Below are 20,478 nucleotides of genomic sequence, written 5' to 3' on the forward strand. Positions count from 1 at the left end.
ACTAAAAATAAATGTGACAGGTCAAGAAACACCAAACAATCAGGCAGGTGGGAAACAAACTAAAATTTACTGCAAAGGAAAGCTGTGTACTCAAGTTTCAATTAACCCACAAAGGGACCCCTGTTATGCCCACACACACACACACATTCTTCCATGGATAGGTGCATGGATGTGCATCAACAGAAATAATAAAGGTATTAAAAGAAATGCTGGAGCCACCTTTGGGCCCTTACTATTTCACTTTGATTTGTGCTTTAGTGGTGCACACTGCCAAGAAAACTTGTAAGTAATCAAAGTACCACAAGTAAGCGCCACACAGATTGGCTGAGAGCTGGGCCCCCTGAGGGTCTGGGACCCAGGGGCGGTTGCCCACTTTGCCTGCTTTGTTCAGCCATGTGTGTGCACTACAAGGGTAAATACAATTGGTCATAACTCAAGAAATAATTAAACACATTTCTAATAAATAATAATGATGAGGAGAATAATTATCCTTAACAAAATACACTAATGATCACATTTACAGCTGGTGTTAGTATGTATAGTGAGAGTGTCTACACACTAACACATTAACAAGACAGAACTGTTTTAAGAGGGCCCTCAGATTTTTATCTTATTTCTGATTTTACTGACAAAAATAAAACTGAAAAAATAAAAATTCATGGAACTCAACTGGTGCTATAATTCTATTATCTCCATGTCTCTCTTCCTCTTGGAAAACAGTAGCCACAGACTGCCAGATTAACTCTTTCATCACTGTCCTGCACATTTTACCACCTTGCAGTGGTTCTTGTATTGTCTTTGCTGGATCTTTGGTCATATGGACTTTATAAACTCTATACCTGCTATTTTGGATTAATAAACTTCGGCGCTCCACCCTGCTTTGTCTTCTTAAGTCTTTCATTTTCTTTTAACGGGGATCGATTGCACTATGAGTGAACATGCACACCCACAATACAATGCAGCACTCACATAAGCCTTGCCTACATAGCTAATAACACACGTGTCATGTTAAAGATGATGTCAAGGCAGTTTCACGTGACATTACAAAAACGATCAGCTGAGAATCCGGCCCACATGTAGAGGGCACCATCTGCAGTGGAAAGTACCTGGTTTGAAAATCTAGTCGAGTTAAACCAAGCTGCTCCATGCAATGGAATTTTGGCGATAGATGTGTATCACCAGCCTTTTTCTGCAATGCAGTTACTACCAGTGAACTTCAAGTTGTTAGTCAACTGAGTAGTTAATAAAGGCATCTGAACATGGAGTAGTAATCAATTCTGCAGTCCGTACTATCAAATTTAGTTTAAAATGTACACTTGAGTAAACATAAGTCACAAAACCCAAAAAAAGTAAAGGTGAAGGTGATAGTATACTGCAATATCAGCCAATGTTACTTGGGCAAAACATTGTATTGGCTAGTCACACACATGTATGGCAACATTCCTGGTGGATGACCTTATTTATTGAACTGCATATTTTTTACTGTTTACCCCACAATTGTGGTGACTAAAATTGGTACCTGAAACAACACAACCCCTGCACTGTTTTGAGTCTGAATAACTGCCAACGCAATTTTTGGAGCATAGCAGGGACAAGCCAAAAATGTATGGGTTTTGATGGTGAAACAATGGTTGTGTATTATTAAGTAATACTGGGATATAAAGAATAAATTCAACATATATCATACTTAATATTCAGATTATGAAGTATTTAATATTGCCTTTTGTAATTATAGGTGACAACAGAACTGTCGGATAAGAATAATTTGCCAGGTGGAAATAAGCAATGGAAAGGAGAGGTGAGGACAACTCAGACATCACAGGTGGCTAATCTGAAGCCTTCTGAGTTAACAGCATTTTACCACCTGTCAGCTCCTCAAACGAGAAAAACAAATGGCTGCCCTCATAAATTCGTAACAGCAGTTGGACTGGAAGAACACATTGAGGTTAAGAAAGACTATTTAAAACCTGATAAGAAGAAGGAAGCAAAGGAAAATGTGATTATACCAGTGTCTTCCTTTAACTGTGCAACAGTAGAGAAGTTGGAGGTACCCACACCTGTAAATTTAAAAGATGTTCAGACTGTCCAGAAGAATGAGGAGGGACCAACACTAACCCAAAAGCAAGCAGAGAAGATGGAGATACTTCCAGTAACAACTTCGCCAAAAGAAAGTGATCTTCCTGTGAAAAGTCCTGATCAGATTAACAAGGGGGTTGTTGGACAGGTGTGCTCCCCAACCGTGGCAGAAAAGAAGGTCAAGTTTACAACCATTGTTACTCTACAAAAAGAAAACTTCCAAGCTACCGACTTGACGAGTCCTGACAAGACGAATGAAAAAGTTGTCCAAGAGGTACCAGCTGACAAGAAGTCAAATTTGATGGTAGTTGTAACTTTACAAAAAGAAAACACCCCAAAGGGTAGCTTGATAGAGTCCCAGCAGGATAAGTCACAGAGCCCTGATCAGGAGTGTTTAACTTCTACTCCTGTCATTAAACTCCCCCCTCTTTCATCCGGCTTGACTAACAGCCACAGCAGCAAGCAGCACAACCAGGAGGCAACAGTGCAAGTATCCAGAGAGCAATCTCCTTCACCCAGCTTGACTAACAGCCACAGCAGCATGCAGCAGAACCTAGGGGCATCAGTGCAAGTATCCAGAGAGCAATATCCTTCACCCAGCTTGACTAACAGTCACAGCAGCATGCAGCAGAACCTAGGGGCATCAGTGCAAGTATCCAGAGAGCAATCCCCTTCACCCAGCTTGACTAACAGTCACAGCAGCAAGCAAAAGAACCAGGGGGCAACAGTGCAAGTATCCAGGGACCAACCTGTTTCACCCAGCTTGACTAGCAGCCACAGCAGCACGCAGCAGAACCAGAGGGCAACAGTGCAAGTATCCAGGGACCAATCACAATACACAGAAGAAGAAGGTAGCCTGAGCCCTGATACTGGAGACAATGAGGGACCTCCTCCTCCACCACCTCCGACTGGTAAAATCAGCCTTAGAATCGCTAGGAGCAAGAGTCCAAGAGTGAAAAAACAGGAAGACCCAGGAAAAATGAGTGCCCCTGACACAGAGACTGTATCTGAGGACAGCACCGGTGAACACACTTATCTGGGGCATGAGAACGAAGGCTTTGATGACAGTGATGACTTTGATAAGAAACCTATTATCGTTATTTTGAATGAACCTATGGACATTCAGTCGGCCTACAAGCGTCTGTCGACCATCTTTGAATATGAGGAAGATCTTGATGGGATTCTCTCAGCAGAAAGTATTGTAGATGAAGAGGACACAATACAGGAAGACGAGAAACAAGAAATGAGAAAATTTCGCATCACCAAAATAGATACAGGCTCTGACCTTAAAGACACCACAGGAAATGGTCACAATTCTCTAAATATGCAACACCAAAGACCTTCAGCAGATAACAGCACAATTTCTAAAAACCAAGACCAGGGCAAACCAGACTTGCTTAAAAAGCCAGAGACCAAAAGGAAATTCAAATTTAAGTTCCCTAAAAACAAACTGGCTGCAATTAGCCAGGCCATTCGAACAGGGACAACCAAAACAGGAAAGAAAACACTTGAGGTTGTTGTCTATGAAGAAGAGGAGGAGATAGCATCAGATAGCAAGCCAGTGAAGGAGACCAAGAAGCAGCCAAAAGAATCTAAGAGGTTTGAGATCAACAGTACCAAGCAGTTCAACTTTGGTGAAGACAATGCCTGTGACAGGGACTTCAAGTTCTCCCCTCCCTCTGCTGACTCAAAGTCACATACCCGGGTAGAGAAGCTCTGCAAGAATGCGTTTGAATCTATTGACAGTCTAGAAGAGTCCATCAAACAGTTGGAAATCAGTGTGGACAGTATCTCTCCCCCTTCTTCCCCCTCCAGTGTTGTGTCTTCATCTCCTCAGTCTCCAGATTCTTCCTTTGACTCCACTGACAGAGCTCAGCTTAAAGGCAAAGTCAAACGAGAAAGGGAGAGAAGCCCTTCCAAGAGGCCGGCCTCTCAGATCCTCAAGGGTCCAAATCCACCTCAGAGTAAGAGGGCCAAACCGCAGCCTGCACAGGACACAGGGAAAACCTCCACCAAGAAACAGGTCTGATGTTCCTCTTCCTGCAGAGCTTGCTTGCTTCAGTGACGCTGGGCTGGTGGTGGGCTCTCTACTCTGACTCTCTGACTCTACACACCTTTTGTGTTCTGTGATTCTATTATTTCACAGCCAGCGGTCATTCTGTGTTTTCAGGCAATGGAAGTGGTAAGTCATACCAGGAAGGACAAATTGACTTGTGCCTCATTTCCGATGTATGATACCGGTGCGTCCTGACTCAACTGGCTTGGAACTGTTCTTTTTTTGGTTTTCCATTGGCAAAAGTTGTGGATAGTACCTGGTACTTTTTACAACTACCACCCAAGCCTAATTTTCAAGCAAGCGAAGCTGATACTAGAAGGTGGAATTAAAAACTGCAGACCACTGGTTGGTCAGAGAGGATCGTCACTAGCACAGGACATCCTGCACAAACCCACCATTTTTAAATAGCCAAGCTATAGTCAATAACGACCACAATTTTTTTAAATGACTCGACCAAGATTTTAACTAATGGCAGCTAACAAAACCATGCTGTGGTCAAATGACAAAGTGCAGTTGCTCCACTGTTTGGTTGTTGGTGAAAGGATGGAGTAATACATGCTGTGTGGTCTTGAAGATGGTGTCATGGCGGTTTCATGTTGCGTTGTTATGACAGTCACCTAAGAGTCCCACCTACAGTACATTGACTTACTGTCTGCAAGAGCAAATGCATTGAGAAAAGCACCTGGTACCAAACGTGGGTTGAGTCGAGTGGAGCTGAACCATATAGTGGTAATGAGGCGTTGTACTGGTTTGTCCATGTAGCTTGAAGGTTCAGTGTATTTTCTACAAAGAATGGCTTTTTGTAGTCTCTCTGGTTATTTGAAAGAGACTAGTTATGGTTCAGTGACAAATGCAGTAAACAAGATGGTACATACAACTTTCTCTGGACACTAAAAGGGACAAATACAGAAAAAGCTACATGTGTTTTGAGACTGAAGAACAAACATGTTTTCGGCATGTGTTATCCGCACAAAATGTGATCGCTGGAATGTCTGTTTATTTGCCGCAATGGACCAACTGTACAACTATTAGCTTTAGCTAGCTAGTTGATGTACACACCAACCAAGTGTGTCCATGTGCTCTGTTTGAATGACACTACAAACTCTGACTGTTTCCAAAACCTACAAGAAACTTTAATTCTCTCTGTTATTTCCCTCCACATCCCTTCCTCCCATGATTCACTTCACGCAGCTCAGGCAGATGAAACTTTGCCTCAATTCACATTACACAGCACAAAGTCCTGTTTGCATCCAATCACATCTTTGATAGTGTTGCTCAATATCGTAATATTGTTGAACATTATCATTGATATCATCAAAAAATATTAGTATTTTCCTGCCAATTTCAACCACCATTGATGACTGATATACCACACTGCTAACAGTATAGACCACTCAAATGTACATCGTACCTCTGTGTGCTATTTTAAATAACTTGGAATACAATGGTTGATGTCATCTTTTCTCTGAATTTGCTGCTTGATCTTATGCCTTTGCCTGTTTCTCTATGCCAGAGTTGCTGTTCATACAAATGCTGTATCTATCGCCCACGTTTTTCAACTATAGCACAGTCCCAGCCAGTCTTACCTTTTCTTTATGCATATTCTTGGTAGAGCTCCAGCAGCACCTCCAGCTCCTCTGCTCAGCGATCCCACATGAAGGCTCGCCACTCCTCCTCCTCCTCTGGCTCACCAGAGAAGACACCCAAGGGTCAGCAGCAGGCCACCCAGAAGCAGCCCAGCCAGGTAAGTTAACTCTGAGAGACCTGAACATAGCACCTCGTAAACAGCAGAGACTTAAGGGGAGTCCACCATAGTTTATATATAAAGATAGATAACATGTCTCCATTTCCTCACACTGTACTAAAATAAAGCCAAAATATCTCAGATTCTGTTGCTGCGCTGCTGACGTCATTTGGAGCCAGAGTCTGTGCAGTAGCAATCAGCTGGTCCTGGTCCTGCCCAAACACCTTTCTGACCTAATTTCCAAACTTATCAGAAAAATTAGCACTTAAACATCAGGGCCCGTATTCACAAAGAATCCTAAGACTAAAAGTAGCTCTTAGTGACATCATTTTTCCCTTGGTAAGATAAAAGTTATTCACAAAGCACCTTAGGCCTTAAGAGAGCTCCTAAGGTGAAAAACTGTTAAGAGGAGGAAGGAGGACTTTTAAGAAGCCTAAGAGTGTCTTAAACAGAGAAGATGGCGGAAAGACAGAGAGGAAGGAGAGATATTCTCCGTATATTGAACGACAGTGATTTAATACGACGCTACCGGATTGATCGTGCAGGAATAATGTTTGTAGTTGACCTCATCAGGGATGAGCTGCAGTCTCCGCTCTCGCTTTGGATTGCAGCACGTACCAGCGCTTCTCACACTCATTGCGTGTGCGTAAAAGGAGAGAGAACGACGCATTGATTTGTCGGGCAATGTGCGCCCAAGTCTGCCTCTTCCCTTGTGCCATGATCCCGGGACCAAATTTCCCTCTTAAAACTCCTCTGTTCTCCTCCACAAGCCGTGCCAACAGCAGGCACTGCTCTTCTGTCCAGTTCGGCTTTCTCGTCCTTTTTTTCTCCATTTCATTCGTTGTTTTGGTCATTCTGCCAAATCAAACCGCTTTTTACAAGGAGGCCAGCAATCACAGTAATTCCTGACAGCTGAGTCTGCGTCCACCATTAATATCAAATAGATTAAGTAGTAAAATTACCAGCATGGCGAGTAAACATAACAATAAGCAAATCAATATAATAATCGGCATGTGAATGAGGTACGTTCAAACATTTTGAAGCTGTGTAACAATTAAACTAATTTTGCTGAGTTTCATCATCATGACATAAAATTATTTTCACAATTACACATTTCTTAATACAGTCTTAAGTTCTATGATTGGTTGATTTCACGGTCCATTCATTACTAGGAGAGCATTTGTTTTTCTTTTTTTTTCCCCTTTTTGTAACAACCAATCACAGCTTTTAGAAGACTGCGTCATACCTAGCAACGGGGTCAACCACACCTCCTCACTAAGATAAAAGTTTCTGTCCCCTCCTTGCTCAGAGTTGCTCTCAAAAACTTCTTGAATCACTGTTAAGCTAAGATTCCTTTCTAGGAATTTTTAGGCTAAGTTAGGAGCTCTCTGAGAGGACTCTGAGAATCTTTGTGAATACGGGCCCAGCATTATAAAAACTACTTAAAATTACAGAAACCATCGTTGGGAAAGTTTTATTTAATGCGTGCAATCGAGATGTTTTGGCTTCACTTTTGGGTAGTTGTCATGTCATCCATCTTTATATACAGTTATTTTGCTCCACCAAATGGCAACTGGATTTGTGTTCTTTAGATTGAATAGAACAGGTTAACACACTTTGACCTTTTGTTGTCAACTGCCCAATGCCTGCTTCATACTACACAACTTAAGCCCTGATTTTCCACTCTCTAACAGTTTTTTGAGCTCCCTGACAAAAGTCCCAGATCAGACCCAATCCGACTTTGGCTCAGCACTTGCAAATCAGTGCTCAAGCTCTATGTGTTTGCTGTTTAAAGATGCACCCAGATACCCCGGCAAGTCAAATATCTGGACCTGTTGGGAACCTGTCGGCGAGCTGTAGCCAGTGAGACACAGGTTGAGTGGAAACCTGGGGGAGGGGTCACCTATGACAATAGGATGTTAACTGTTTGTGTTGTATTTGCAACACAGACCAAAGTTGATGTTGCACCTTGAGAAAACAGGTTGTAAATGGTAATCGTAAAAGGACGTGTGGAACTCTCAATCACAAGACAGCGAGTTGTGTAGTGTGAACAGTACAGCAATCTGACAACTTTGAAAGGCTTGCAGTGTGAACTCGGCATAACAGAGGGTAAACTAAACTCTCCCATCAGTGATCAGCATTACTCAAACCAAATAAACAAAGGCTTGTTCTCGAAAAAGCAATAATGACTGGTGTTTACAGTTTAAAAGAACTCTTTTCTGAAAATTCAGGTGGACTTTGCTTACAATGAAGTTATAGGAATTTTAAAATCTAGACTCTCGCTGCACATTTAAAGATAATTATATTGACCCAACATTAGTTTACTCTCTTAGTCCCTATAAAACATGCAAGTAGCAAGCAGAAGCTTCAATTTGGGTTAAGTCATGTGAAATGAATAAGTGTAAATCCCCCTCTTATTTGCTTAAACTACAGAATCAGTCTTTAGAAATGACATCAAAATTGATGTGTTTAATTTTAACAAACTACTTGAGCTTATTTGTAGGTATCTATAAGAGTACCTATTATTATGTAGCTTAGATGAGGATGAACTGGGTACCACCAATAGTCAATAGCTTGGAAAAGGAGCAAAGAGTATTTTTTTTTATTGATTTGACTATTTTAAATGTACTGAGGTCATTTCTGTGGTGGTGCACATCTGTCTTATTTTGTGGGTCTTCCTCAAATTCTATATGTCTGTTTGTGTCTGCATTCATATTCCTACTCACCTCGGCACACTTCCTTCAAGATACACTCTCCGACTCTGTTGTATTACCATCAATGCTCTTCCAAAATGAGCTGTTAATATTTTCAAACTCAACATAGTTGACTATTGAGTTTCTAGATCAGAGAGTGGATCTTGACTTGCATGTAACCTGCATGTTTACTCTGTACAGCTGTTCTTCATCTGGCAGTGAGTTGTGGAAATATTAATTGGGCATCAAAAACTCAGAAACGTTCGTTCCTCAAACACAGACACAGAGAAGCCACCATTTACAAATGTTAATAATCCAGGTGAAACATCCATTGTTGATAACCATCACATTTCTGTCATCAAAGAGTCACCCTGTAAGTACTGCATGTATGTTGTGCTCAGTGGCACCACTGTTTAGTGAGATTCATGTAATCAAATGTCAAATCTTTAATGACATGTTGAAGTAATAACAAAACAATTCCAGGTTTTATGGAAGGAAAAAAGTATTTTATGTATTTTTATATTTTCTGTCATCAATCGCCAGTACAATATCTCTACTTTTTCTGGACTGAGCTTGATTAATCTGAGAGGAAATAACACTGCATTTTGTCAGTCGTGTGTTACTACTGTGTCTTTGGCCAGCATAGTAAGAAAATGAACATAAAAAAAACATTTATCCAGAATTCTTTATATCCAAAGAGAGGAGTTCCTGTGTTAAATGTGATGGAAAAACAAAAACGAAAGTGCAATCAGCCAAAAACCGAAAATGAAGCTGCTTACTCACCGGGGCTACCAGTTGCAGCAAATATGACAGAAGGTTGTTATAGACGTTACTAACCAAAGCTTAAAGTGCAAATTTTGGTGCTTCTACTTTTTTTGAATATTTTAAGAGTGCCATTTAATACTTCTATTCCACTATATGTCAGAGTGAAAATATTGTACTTTTTTACTGTGCTGCATTTATTTGACAGCTACAGTCACTTTACAAATAAAGATTTTATATAAATAGTATCTGATGAGCTTATAACATGTGATGCACTGTTAGAGACTAAACTACCCAGCAGTATATGAGATAAATTTGCTGTGTCATCCAACTACAACAGTAAAATGCAACATACAGACAAATACATCGCTAGTTGTATACAATAAGAATCCAATAATAATTTCTCTACATAGAGTAATTTTAGTTTTGAAATTTCAGATACATTTTGCCATATTTTTACTCAAGTAACTTTTCATGCAGGACTGTAAACTCTGACCTTCAGACAAATCTGACGACACATAGTAAGTACTTGTTTTGACCTTAACCACATCTTAAGTTCCTTTACACCTTAACTTACTGTCAGGTGAGCGACTCACAACACTGTTGACATACTGACCATCAGTATGTCAACAAGCCTGTTTACACCTGGTATTAACATACATTTCGGTGAAGCAAACACAAGTGGAAGGTTGAGACATCACTGTTCACACCTGAGTCTGTCATGTGTCTGACCACTTATGCTACCAGGTCAAAGGGCGAGAGATGGGACCAAGTCACACATGTGCAAGGCTCAAGTAAGTCTCAAGTCTTAACCTTCAAGTCTCAAGTAAGTCCCAAGTCTTTTTTTCTTGGGCAAGTCAAGTCAAGTCACAGGTTATATCAAGTCAAGTCAAGTCCTGTAATAGGTCAAGTCAAGTCACCTTATTATTGTAATTTTACCTGCAGAATCTGATCTTAATAAAGTGAAAAGACAAAATATAAGTAACTGTGAGTAAACATTAACTTTATCGCTGCAATGTTTACTTTGCAGGGACGACCTCCATGTGTGCGCGCACACACACACACACACACACACACATACACACACTAACCAAGGCAGCGGCCAAAATCACCCATTTAGCTCATTTAACCCTGTGTTGCTTGTTCATAAAACATACAGCCGGTCTTGTGATGAACCGGTCGGAATGTTTGCTCACGTTTTCTGGGGTTAATGTTAGCAAATAAACAAGTTCCACCAAAGCAACCCACCCCCGTATCGTATCAGGCTAACGTTAGCTAACTACCGACTAACCAGATAATATTAGCTAATTGACAAGCACTTACTGGGCAGAATGGCTCTTCAAATGACGAACAAAGTTTGAAGTTGTCGCCTGGCTGTCCGAGATGTTTATGCCGCATGTCTTGCACTGTGCTGTTCGTCTTTTGCCGTAATAATGGTAATTCCGAAAGCCGAAGACAATGACTCTCGGTACGCCTCCCGCTGACATGTTGATGCCTATCTGATATAAGAGGGTGTGTTTCTCCAATAAACACGTAAGGTACGTAGAGAGGGCATGACTGATTGACAGGGTAGTGATCCAATCATGGCAACGCCATTCTCAGCCTGCGCTCCTACCGGGTAATCGACATTATTTTTTAAATTAATTTATTAATTTTATATTCTAACCGAAAACATGATGTGAATAACACTCAAGTCATTCAACTCATCGTGTCTCAAGTCAAGTCCCGAGTCTTTAACATCCAAGTCCAAGTCAAGTCTCAAGTCTTTTATTTTTTGTCAAGTCAAGTCACAAGTCATCAAAACAGCGACTCGAGTCAACTCGAGTCCAAGTCACAATGACTTGATTCCCCATCTCTGCGAAGGGCACCATGTACAGCCCAACTGGCCATCAAAGTCTTATGACAAATGTCAACAATATTTGATTGAATTTAGGTTGTGATGTCAAGTGACCAAAATTCAATGTCAGGACATCATTTGATATAGAATACTGATGACAGATGACGTTGATATTTTGTTGGTTTTAAGTTGTGTTGTTAAGTAACTGAAATCCAACATCTTCCAAACTTCTCATGCCAACATTATCATGACGTACAATACTGACATTTAATCACAGGGTATCACGATCAAAACGTCTGCAACACATCATATCGGTAACATCCACACTGGTATACAACTGGTAGGCTATAATACCTAAAGCATGGATGTTGGCTTGTGTTTTTCCTTTGCACAAAGGAGGAGAAAAAAAGTGACCTAAACAAATACTGTCCAATTTCAAAACTGTATTGTCTGTCTTAAATCCCAGAAACATTAGTAAATTTTCGAATTCAACACATCTTCCTCCATAGGGCAAAACAGTGGACAGTCATGCAATACGTTGTTGAACTCGTCATTAAAAACTTGTCACAGTGTGTCTTGGTGGTCTGGAGATCAGATCACCCAAGACCCATGTTAATACCAGGTATAAAAAGGCTTCACAAACTTTCACAAAAAGGATGTTTTTCCTTACAAAAACATGCTCTTTGTAAGGATGTTTTCACTGTGCCAACTTGTGAGTGGGCACTTAAAAAACAGGAGTGGACTGTATCATTTCTAGCCTCAATAAAAGGATTGGCTGGCCAAAGCCGTAGAAGTAACAGATATGATTGCTGAAATGGAGTGTTCTTTCATGTGGGCTGTGTGTTGTTGGCTTTGACTTGCCGTGTTCCGTGGTGTGTGTTTACAGGCTAACAGCAGGAGCAGTAGAGCAGCCGGGGATAGTAACCATTCTGTCGTTGCTTTGCGTGCCTCTAAGATCCCAGCCTTGTGCCATAGCTCCGGGAAACACCCGTCTGCCTCTCTGTCCACTCCTCACTGCTCAGACACCACTGATAGCTTCCAAATCCTCTCCTCCTCTTCCTCCTCTTCTGCTTCTTCACCTTCAGCTTCTTCCACATCCCCCTTGGGGAAACACTCTCTTCTGTCTCCCCCGTCAAACATTTCCAAGTGTCCTTCCCATCCGTCTTCTCCTTCTTCGGCCCAGAATTCCCGGCAACAGGCTTTCTTATGTCCCCTCTCCTCTTCCTTCTTGGTGAAAAACTCCTCTGTTTCTCCATCAGGCTCTCCGCCTCGCTCCCCCTCTCCATCCTCGCCCTCTTTCTCCCCTCCTCCTCACAAGTCTTTTATCCCATCTCTGAATCTGAGTCGTCTCCTTCCCTCGTCCAGCCACGTCTTGTCGCCATCCCACGCTAACGTCAGCCAGGCCCACCACGGGCCTCGCAGCAGCAACAAACGCCAGCACCGCCTCGTCCTCACCTCTACCTCCACCTCCACCTCCACCTCCACCTCCAGCACCACCTCCACCTCCACCTCCCAACACAGTTACTACTCTTCATCCTCCTACTCTTCATCCTCACCCTCCTCCTCGTCCACTTCTTCCTCCCTGTCCCCCACCTCTTCTTCCTCCTCCCCTCCATCCCCATCCTCCTCCCTCCTCCCCACCATGGTGAGTCATGGGGCGAGGAGCGTCCGAATGTCAGCCTCCAACCCCAGCTCTCCGGCCCGCGGCAAGAAACGCACCGGAAACCAAGCTGGCCGAGCCCTGCGCACGGCAGCGGCAGCCTCAAAGGATGCAGTGTGATGTTTTCATCTACAATTTAGGCTTTATAAATGTGTAAGTGTAGAAGGGAATGTGTGGGGCATACCCAAGTGATGAAAAAAAGCTAATTGCACTGTGTTCCTACAGCAATATTGTGTGATGTTTACCTTTTGACATTTTTAGATGGGTTGTGGACAAAGATTAGGCTTGTTAAACCTCTCATTTTAAGTACAAACCACACTAGTGCCATATGACATGCATCTAGACAGTCACCCCTAGAGCCCTACCAATACGTTGGCGTGGTTGAGATTACAGGCTGTCTTTATCTTATCACAAATATTTCTCTTCTGTCGTAACACAGTACAGCACAGGGATACCAAAGATATACTGACGTAAATTAAAACTGGCATTCTCTAGTGAACCACATCATTTGTTCACTAGAGAACACTGTTTATTTTTTTATTTTAAAATGTCCCACTGATAGTCGTTTTCCTTTAAACTAGCTCTGGTTCTTGAACCACTTCTGTTCAGGATTCTTGAAACCTTGGTGCTATCTAGCAAATTAGCCCGCATTTTGTAGCTAGTCAGTAAACTGATGTAATCACGGATGTGTCATCAATGGAGGGTGTTGCACAATGCACAAAGGAAGTAAACAGTAGTTGCAAGATGTCAGATCACATTGATGACCTGTGAGCTGTTACCACTGATAGTAATGAACAAAAATTTAAATGCAACACTTTTTTTTTTTGCTCCCTTTTTTCTACAGTTTGAAGTTAAAGAGCTCAGAATTTTTCATGCACTCAACAGATATATTTCTTTTAAATTTCAGTCACAAATTTGTTAAAATTCATGTTAGTGTGCACTTCTCCTTTTCCAAGATAATCCATCCACCTGACAGGTGTGGCATATTAAGATGCTGACACAGGTGTCCCAGGTTTTTAGGGAGCATGTCATTTGCATGCTGACTGCAGGAATGTCCACCAGAGCTGTTGCCTGTAAACTGAATGTTTCACTACCATAAAGCCGTCTCCATGAATTTGGAACTACAGCTTACCAGCCTCACAAACACACAAGTCGGTTAAGATGACAAACTGCTGTCAGGTTAATACCCTGGTGAGGATAATGATGCAGATGAGCTTCTCTTAGACGGTTTCTGATGGTTTGTGCTGAAATTCTTTGGTTGTGCAAACCAACTGTTATATCAGCTGTTCAGGTGGCTGGTCTCAGACAATCTTACAGGTAAGGTCACTTGATGTGGAGGTCCTGAGCTTGTGTGGTTATGGTTGTGGTCTGCAGTTGTGAGGCCAGTTTGATGTAGTGCCAAATTAACGAACATCAGACATCTTATGGTAGTGAAATGAACATTCATTTCATGGGCAACAGCTCTGGTGGATATTCCTGCAGTCGGCATGCCAGTGACACGTTCCCTCAAGACCTAGGAAGTGTGGGCTTGATTTGTGTGATCAAACTGCACATTTTAGAGTTGCTTTTATTGCGATCATCCCAAAGCACACCTGTGTAGTAATGATGCTTATTTAACGAGTTTTAAAGAGTTTAATCTCTGTGAGGCACTTTGTGTTACTGTTGTATGAAAAGTGCCATATAAATAAAGTTGATTTGATTTGATTTGCTGTTTAATCAGCATCTTGGTATGCCACATCTGTCAGGTGGATGAATTAACTTGGAAAAAGAAAAGTGCTCACAAACATGGATTTTAACAAATTTGCAGCCACAATTTGAGAGAAATTTAATTATTGAGTGCATGAAAAACATCTTGGATCATTAACTTAAACCTGTAAAAATTGGGAGTAAAAACAAAAGTGTAGCACCTAAATTTTTGTTCAGTGTAGTCACAGATATCTGTTTTTATCCAAAAAACAAGCACAGACCAACTATTAGTGATAAGAAGATGTAAAAGACTGTTACGTGCAAGACTCCACCCTCTCTTTCCATCCTGTAGAATAAGACACACCCAGTGATTTAAAAAACATTCGCACTTTAGGCCAAGAAAAGCCTCCTATCCTTTTTTGGTCCCACCTGGGAGCCAACTTTTCATTTAATTTTGGTTGCAATGTTCCAAAAGGTTCTAAACAGTTATTTAATAACCACATTTATTTATTTATTTTTTTGAGGGATGTTATTACTTTTTTAATCTTTATTTATGTACTTATTTTGGGAAAAATTGTGTGTTTTACTGTCAGAATTTAATAGTGACAGTAATATAAGCACAACAGGCCGTGTCTTTTATGAAAAGCACTGTGACTGATTTATTGATACCCTGTTCTCAGTAACAAGGCAGCTTGGGTTCTGAACAACAGGTAATCAGAACACCAAACCATCTGAGAAGTATGAAGAAGAATGTTGAATTTGACTGCCAATTCTACAACATTGTTCAGGGTAAGGCTACATGGGTTCTGTTCAGATAAATTCAGTTCAATGTTAGTTTGAATTTATTCATAATTGACTTTTTAGATAGCGTTGCACATGCTCACAGGTGTCTTCACTCCTGCCCACTGATTGGACTCCTGCTCAGGTTAAAAGTGGGTGAGGCTCTGCTGAATTATGTCAAGTCCTTAGATGAGTTCTAAGCCATTACATTAAAAACAACAGCCGTGTGGGTGACACAGATGTGTTGTTCTTTCTCATTCCCATGTCGTCAAATACAGATTCATGACCAGCTTTTAACCAACTCCAATGTAAGCCCATCGACAGCAATAGGCCTGTTAGACGCTCAGAGCAGCTGACGTGGTATGAAGAGCAAGAAAGTGCATATAGGGAGGAGTAGTCAATGCAGATGGACATGTAAACCACAGGACTTTCAACCAGAAGATCGCTGTTTGTGCCCTGTGTGAAACCAAAAGTCAGTGTTATTTGAACCCAAACCATGATCTTTTTCAAGACCTACTGCTACTGAAACCTAAACACCTACATTTCCTGTAAACACAGAAGACTATTGTGAAAAGACACTGTGCACTTAACAAATAAATTGTAAGTTTCCTGTGAAACCCGATATTTATTTTGAAAAGACACTATGCATACAACGAGCAGGAGCTTTAAGTTTTCTGTGAACACCAAAGTTTATTTTGAAAAGACACTTTGCGCGTAATGAGTGGAAACTTTAAACTTTCCTGTGAACATGGAAGTTTATTTTGAAAAGACACTGAGTGTATAATGAGTTCGAACTTTAAGTTTCCTGTAAGCAAGGAAGTTTATTTTGAAAAGACACTATGTTTGTAACTAGTGGGAACTTTGAATTTCCTGCTAACATGGAAGTTTATTTTGAAAAGACACTATGCATGTAACAAGCAGAAACATTAAGTACCCTGCTAATACAAAAGTTTATTTTGAAAAGACACTATGCATGTATCGAGAAGAAACTAAGTTTCCTGTGACCACAGAAATTTATTTTGAAGACACTATGCATGTATTGAGTTGAAACATAAGTTTCCTGTGAACACCAAATTTTATTTTGAAAAGACACTATGCTTGTTATAAGCAAAAACTGTAGGTTTCCTATAAAAACTGACTGACAAATCATAAAGTGCTGCTAGGGGGTTACCTAGAGCGTTATAGTGTGAAGCAGAGAGCCACTGGCCAAGCTGCCATATTTGACGAGTTGGGAGTGAGACGTCGGGCCTTTTTTAAAAGTGACAGTCCAAACTTTTACCAAATGTGTACGTGTTTATGTTTCGAAAAAGTAATATCAGATTATATGTCATCATAGAGTTTAGGCTTTCATATTAATATCAGTCAGCCTCACAAAATCCAGTATTGGTTGGGCTCTAGTCAACCCTGGTTTTAGTTTTGTACAGCCACACAACAGCAGCAGATATCCAGGCTACTGGACCCTGACCTGTTCTTCTGTCAGGTTACAGCACATGTTTTTCTATCGTAGTTGTCAAAATTGATAAGCAGAAACATCATTGTGGAAAAGTATACAGAACTCTACAACCTTCAGTCCCAGCTTATAAAGATGCTATTCATCTTAAGAAATTGTCTGATGAGCTACAGCTGAGATGGTTAGTTCAGGAAATAAATCTTGTCAAATGACACTATTATTTTTTATTTATTGATGAGACTACAACCCTCTCCCCACAGTGGGTTTGAGGCTCTGGCTTTTCTCAGTTTCTCAGAGCTTTCACCTGGTAGACCCAGCGATGCAACAGAGAGCACCTTTAGCTGTGTGCTTTGATATTTTGGAGTGGATGTAGCTGGACTTGGACTGCTTGCAGACAATCAGTGTGTGATGGAATTTCTTCACTGTTGCTTCACTGTAATGTCACAGTTTCAGTTGGTAGAATCATATGAATTTAATCTGAATTACTGAGTCTATCTTTATCATGTTTTATCTACCAATGATCTGAATATTAAATAAACAGGTGAACAGAGTTTATTTTTCTTCAGACTAGCTTAGATTGACACACATTCCGTCAGTCCTCTAAGATGCAGTAGAACAGCTGATGTTGGATTATTGGTGTGTGACATACAGTATGTGTGGTTTCATTACTAAAATGTTAAATAGATTTCTATTAAAAAATAGAGGTTGTGATTATCAATATGCAGAGTTTACCCAAAGAGTCCTATACAGACTAAACTGTGTAAAGAATACATTCTGTAAAGGTCAAATGTGTTCGTGTAGAGTTTTTATGTAGATTAAGTATAAAATAGAAATAATATTCAGACATATTAGACATACATAGTTTCTTTGAATATAGCTATTGTTTATTGTGCTTCTGCAGAACCATTTCCATTTGTAGTGAGTTGTTTGAAGTGACTTTTGCCAGACAGAAAGAAATTTGCGTTTTTTGTCGAGTTTATTTACACTGCTGAGTGAGTTCATTGTAACATACCCCTTCAGACTGTCTGTGGGGCTAAATCCATCAAGAATAAAGGAAAACTCCACGGTTCTGGGAAATCTGAACCGAACAAATCTGTTTGTCAGAGTCAGATGAGAAGATGATATCTGATAGAAGCACATGTATGTTCAGGACATCTTTAGCAAGCTTTGAGTCTACTAGAATTGGATATTCTGTTACTGAGGTCCATCAAAAGTAAAAGAATATTATCCATCCTAACATCCCCAAACTGTAACCTGCAGACAAACATTCTGAGCTAAAATCAGCATCATGTGGACATGTTGACATTAATAAGCACAGTGTCAGGAATAATCAGGGCAAAGGGCAAAATTGCTGCCAAAATTCAGTATTTGCCTCAAAAAACACGATCAAGAAGACAAGAAAATTGTATTGTTGTGTATGTAGGCCTACATGCCTCCAAACATCGAGGGCAATTCCTTCCTGAAAAAATATTTTATTTTCTACCCTGGATAAGGACTATAAGTATTTGTTGTGGAGTAGAGGTCCTCAAGGGTCTAAAATGATGGACCTGAACCCGAATAAACCCAGGAAATAAGTTCTGAGATCCAATTGGACCCAAGAATTTAAAAAATATATAGGCCTATAATCCAACCTGTTTGTGCCCAAGATATAAATGACCCGAACAGGTACATGTCCAAGGCAAGAGAGACCCCAGACCTGCATGAGTCCCAGGTCAGGTCGCGGGTCTATTTATGGACACATAAAACCCAGTAATTAAATCTCCTACTGAAAATGCCATTCTACCAATAAACACATTTTGTCATGTCAGATACAACATATTGCTTTTACCCATCTTACTGTATATAATGTATAATAATGTTTCAGATGTCGAATTTTATTTAATTTTGCTCTATTGTCATTTATTTTGTTGTCGTTTCTGTTGTTGTTGTTGTGTTGGGAGCTGGACCTGCCAGCTGGTGGCCAGTTCACCGTAGTTCTAAGATCGCACACACAAAAGTAAATATATTTTTGTCAGTATGGACCTGCTACTAGGGTTGCAACGGTATGAGATTTTCATGGTACGATAACCATCTCAGAAAATGTAACAGTTTCATTTTATTACAAAATTTATATTACTATCAGTCAGAATGACCCTTAAAGGAATGAAAACAGAAGGGTTATTGTTGGTTGTTACTATAATTGAAACTTGACACCATTATGTTAATGGAAATATGTGTAAAAAGTCTCCCTTTTGAAAATAATTAAAATAAAGGGGAGATTGATGTCCCTCAGGTCCCTCTTTTTTTCAGTATCATAGATAAGCAAATGTACACTCTGTGATAACTGCCACCTTTTATATCATGGTATACCTTGAAACTGGTATATCGCTGCAACCCTACCTGCACATGGTTAGATCAGGTAGATTCTCCACAATTCAATTGTTGAGTGGTGCCCCAGCACGACCCACTTGACCATAATTAAGTATGGACCTGAAACCATACAGGTTCCGTGTTGGGTCTCAGGTTCTAAGGTCCGCATAAACCCAATAATACCTCTATTATGAAGGACTAATTTTAGTCATTTATTAAAGAAATTGTGATTTTACCGAATGCAAAGCAAGAAGTGTTTTATTCACATGATGTGGAGAAAACATTCACTGTGAAGATAATCCAGGCAGAAATTTCTCACCACCAGTTAAAATGTATATAATGATAACAGAACTGGACAGACACACCAACTTAGACACAGTGAGATTACAATGGTGAGTTGAGGCAAGACGAGACATCATTATTATTATTTTTTAAGTATAAATGTGGTGGGAAATAGGTTGGACACTAACTGCTCCTCAAACGTATAACTTCCACTGTCTTTCGCCAGTGTCTTCTGTTTATTTGTCAAAGGATGAAAAATGGCACTAAGTGCAGGAGTGTGGAAAGTGTCAGGCTAGAGTAAACACATCCTGGATCTATCTGTGTACACTATGCATAGAGATAAACATTGAGATGTCTGATTCATCTTCTCATCTGACTTTGGTTAAGACTAAAATTATATTTCCATAAATGTTAGCCTGCTCTCTCATAAGGTTCTTTTCTCTGCAAGGCAGCAACATGACTCCAACACTGTGTTTGGTTTGACAATGTGATTTAATACACACTGTATGGACCTTTTTCTGTGGTCTGTGTTTAAAAAACCTTTTGAATGTTTCTTATTCAAACCTAAAGGCACAGTTTAATATAAACCTCCTCTAGTATGCAAAGAGTTTCTTTCTTTTGTTGTTGTTTTGTTATCCTACCAGAATCGGACCCTGTGCATGCCTTTAACTCTTTCTCTGTCAGTTTGAATCTTGTCGAGTTTACACGACTGTAAATACCTGTGTTTTCTGATTTTGTAAGCTGTTGGCTGTCACACACTTGAGCTTCCTGTCAGGTTGGAGAACTAATAAAGGGCTTCCAGAGTGTTGAGACATCAGCTGCTCCTGTGGTCTTGCTTTATTTCACATTACAGTGCTGTGTTGTACCAGTAGAGGACAGTGGAGACACACCAGAGTGCTGATGACCCCAAAAAGCTCATCAGACCTCTGTTCTGATTCATGTTTCACATTCACATACTGAGTAGAAACCCCTTCACCGTCAATCACAAGATCAGCCCCAAACTAACATGTAGGCTCTTTGTAGCCCTTAAACACTTTCATAGTAGTAACAAAAAGAGATATGTATAGCACATTTTTATAAAACAGGAAAGTGTAAGATGACTG

At 40.4% G+C, this 20,478-nt stretch overlaps 1 protein-coding gene across 2 annotated transcripts in view; it reads left to right on the forward strand.

Moving 5' to 3' along the window:
* The window catches only part of LOC117272259 (uncharacterized), a 163,398-nt gene extending 143,206 nt beyond the window's left edge, over positions 1–20,192 (forward strand). Inside the window, exons 23-25 of one of the 2 annotated variants that reach the window (XM_078172892.1) lie at positions 1,736–4,099; positions 5,745–5,876; positions 12,055–20,192. In XM_078172892.1, the coding sequence (XP_078029018.1) occupies positions 1,736–4,099; positions 5,745–5,876; positions 12,055–12,948 (3,390 nt within the window). In that variant the 3' untranslated portion in view covers positions 12,949–20,192. The remainder of the gene's footprint in view (positions 1–1,735; positions 4,100–5,744; positions 5,877–12,054) is intronic. The other variant, XM_033651079.2, reaches the window with a different exon arrangement.
* Positions 20,193–20,478: the final 286 nt, after the last annotated feature.

The sequence above is a fragment of the Epinephelus lanceolatus genome, chromosome 12, assembly GCF_041903045.1.
Source record: "Epinephelus lanceolatus isolate andai-2023 chromosome 12, ASM4190304v1, whole genome shotgun sequence".
Classification (NCBI taxonomy): Eukaryota; Metazoa; Chordata; class Actinopteri; order Perciformes; family Serranidae; genus Epinephelus; species Epinephelus lanceolatus.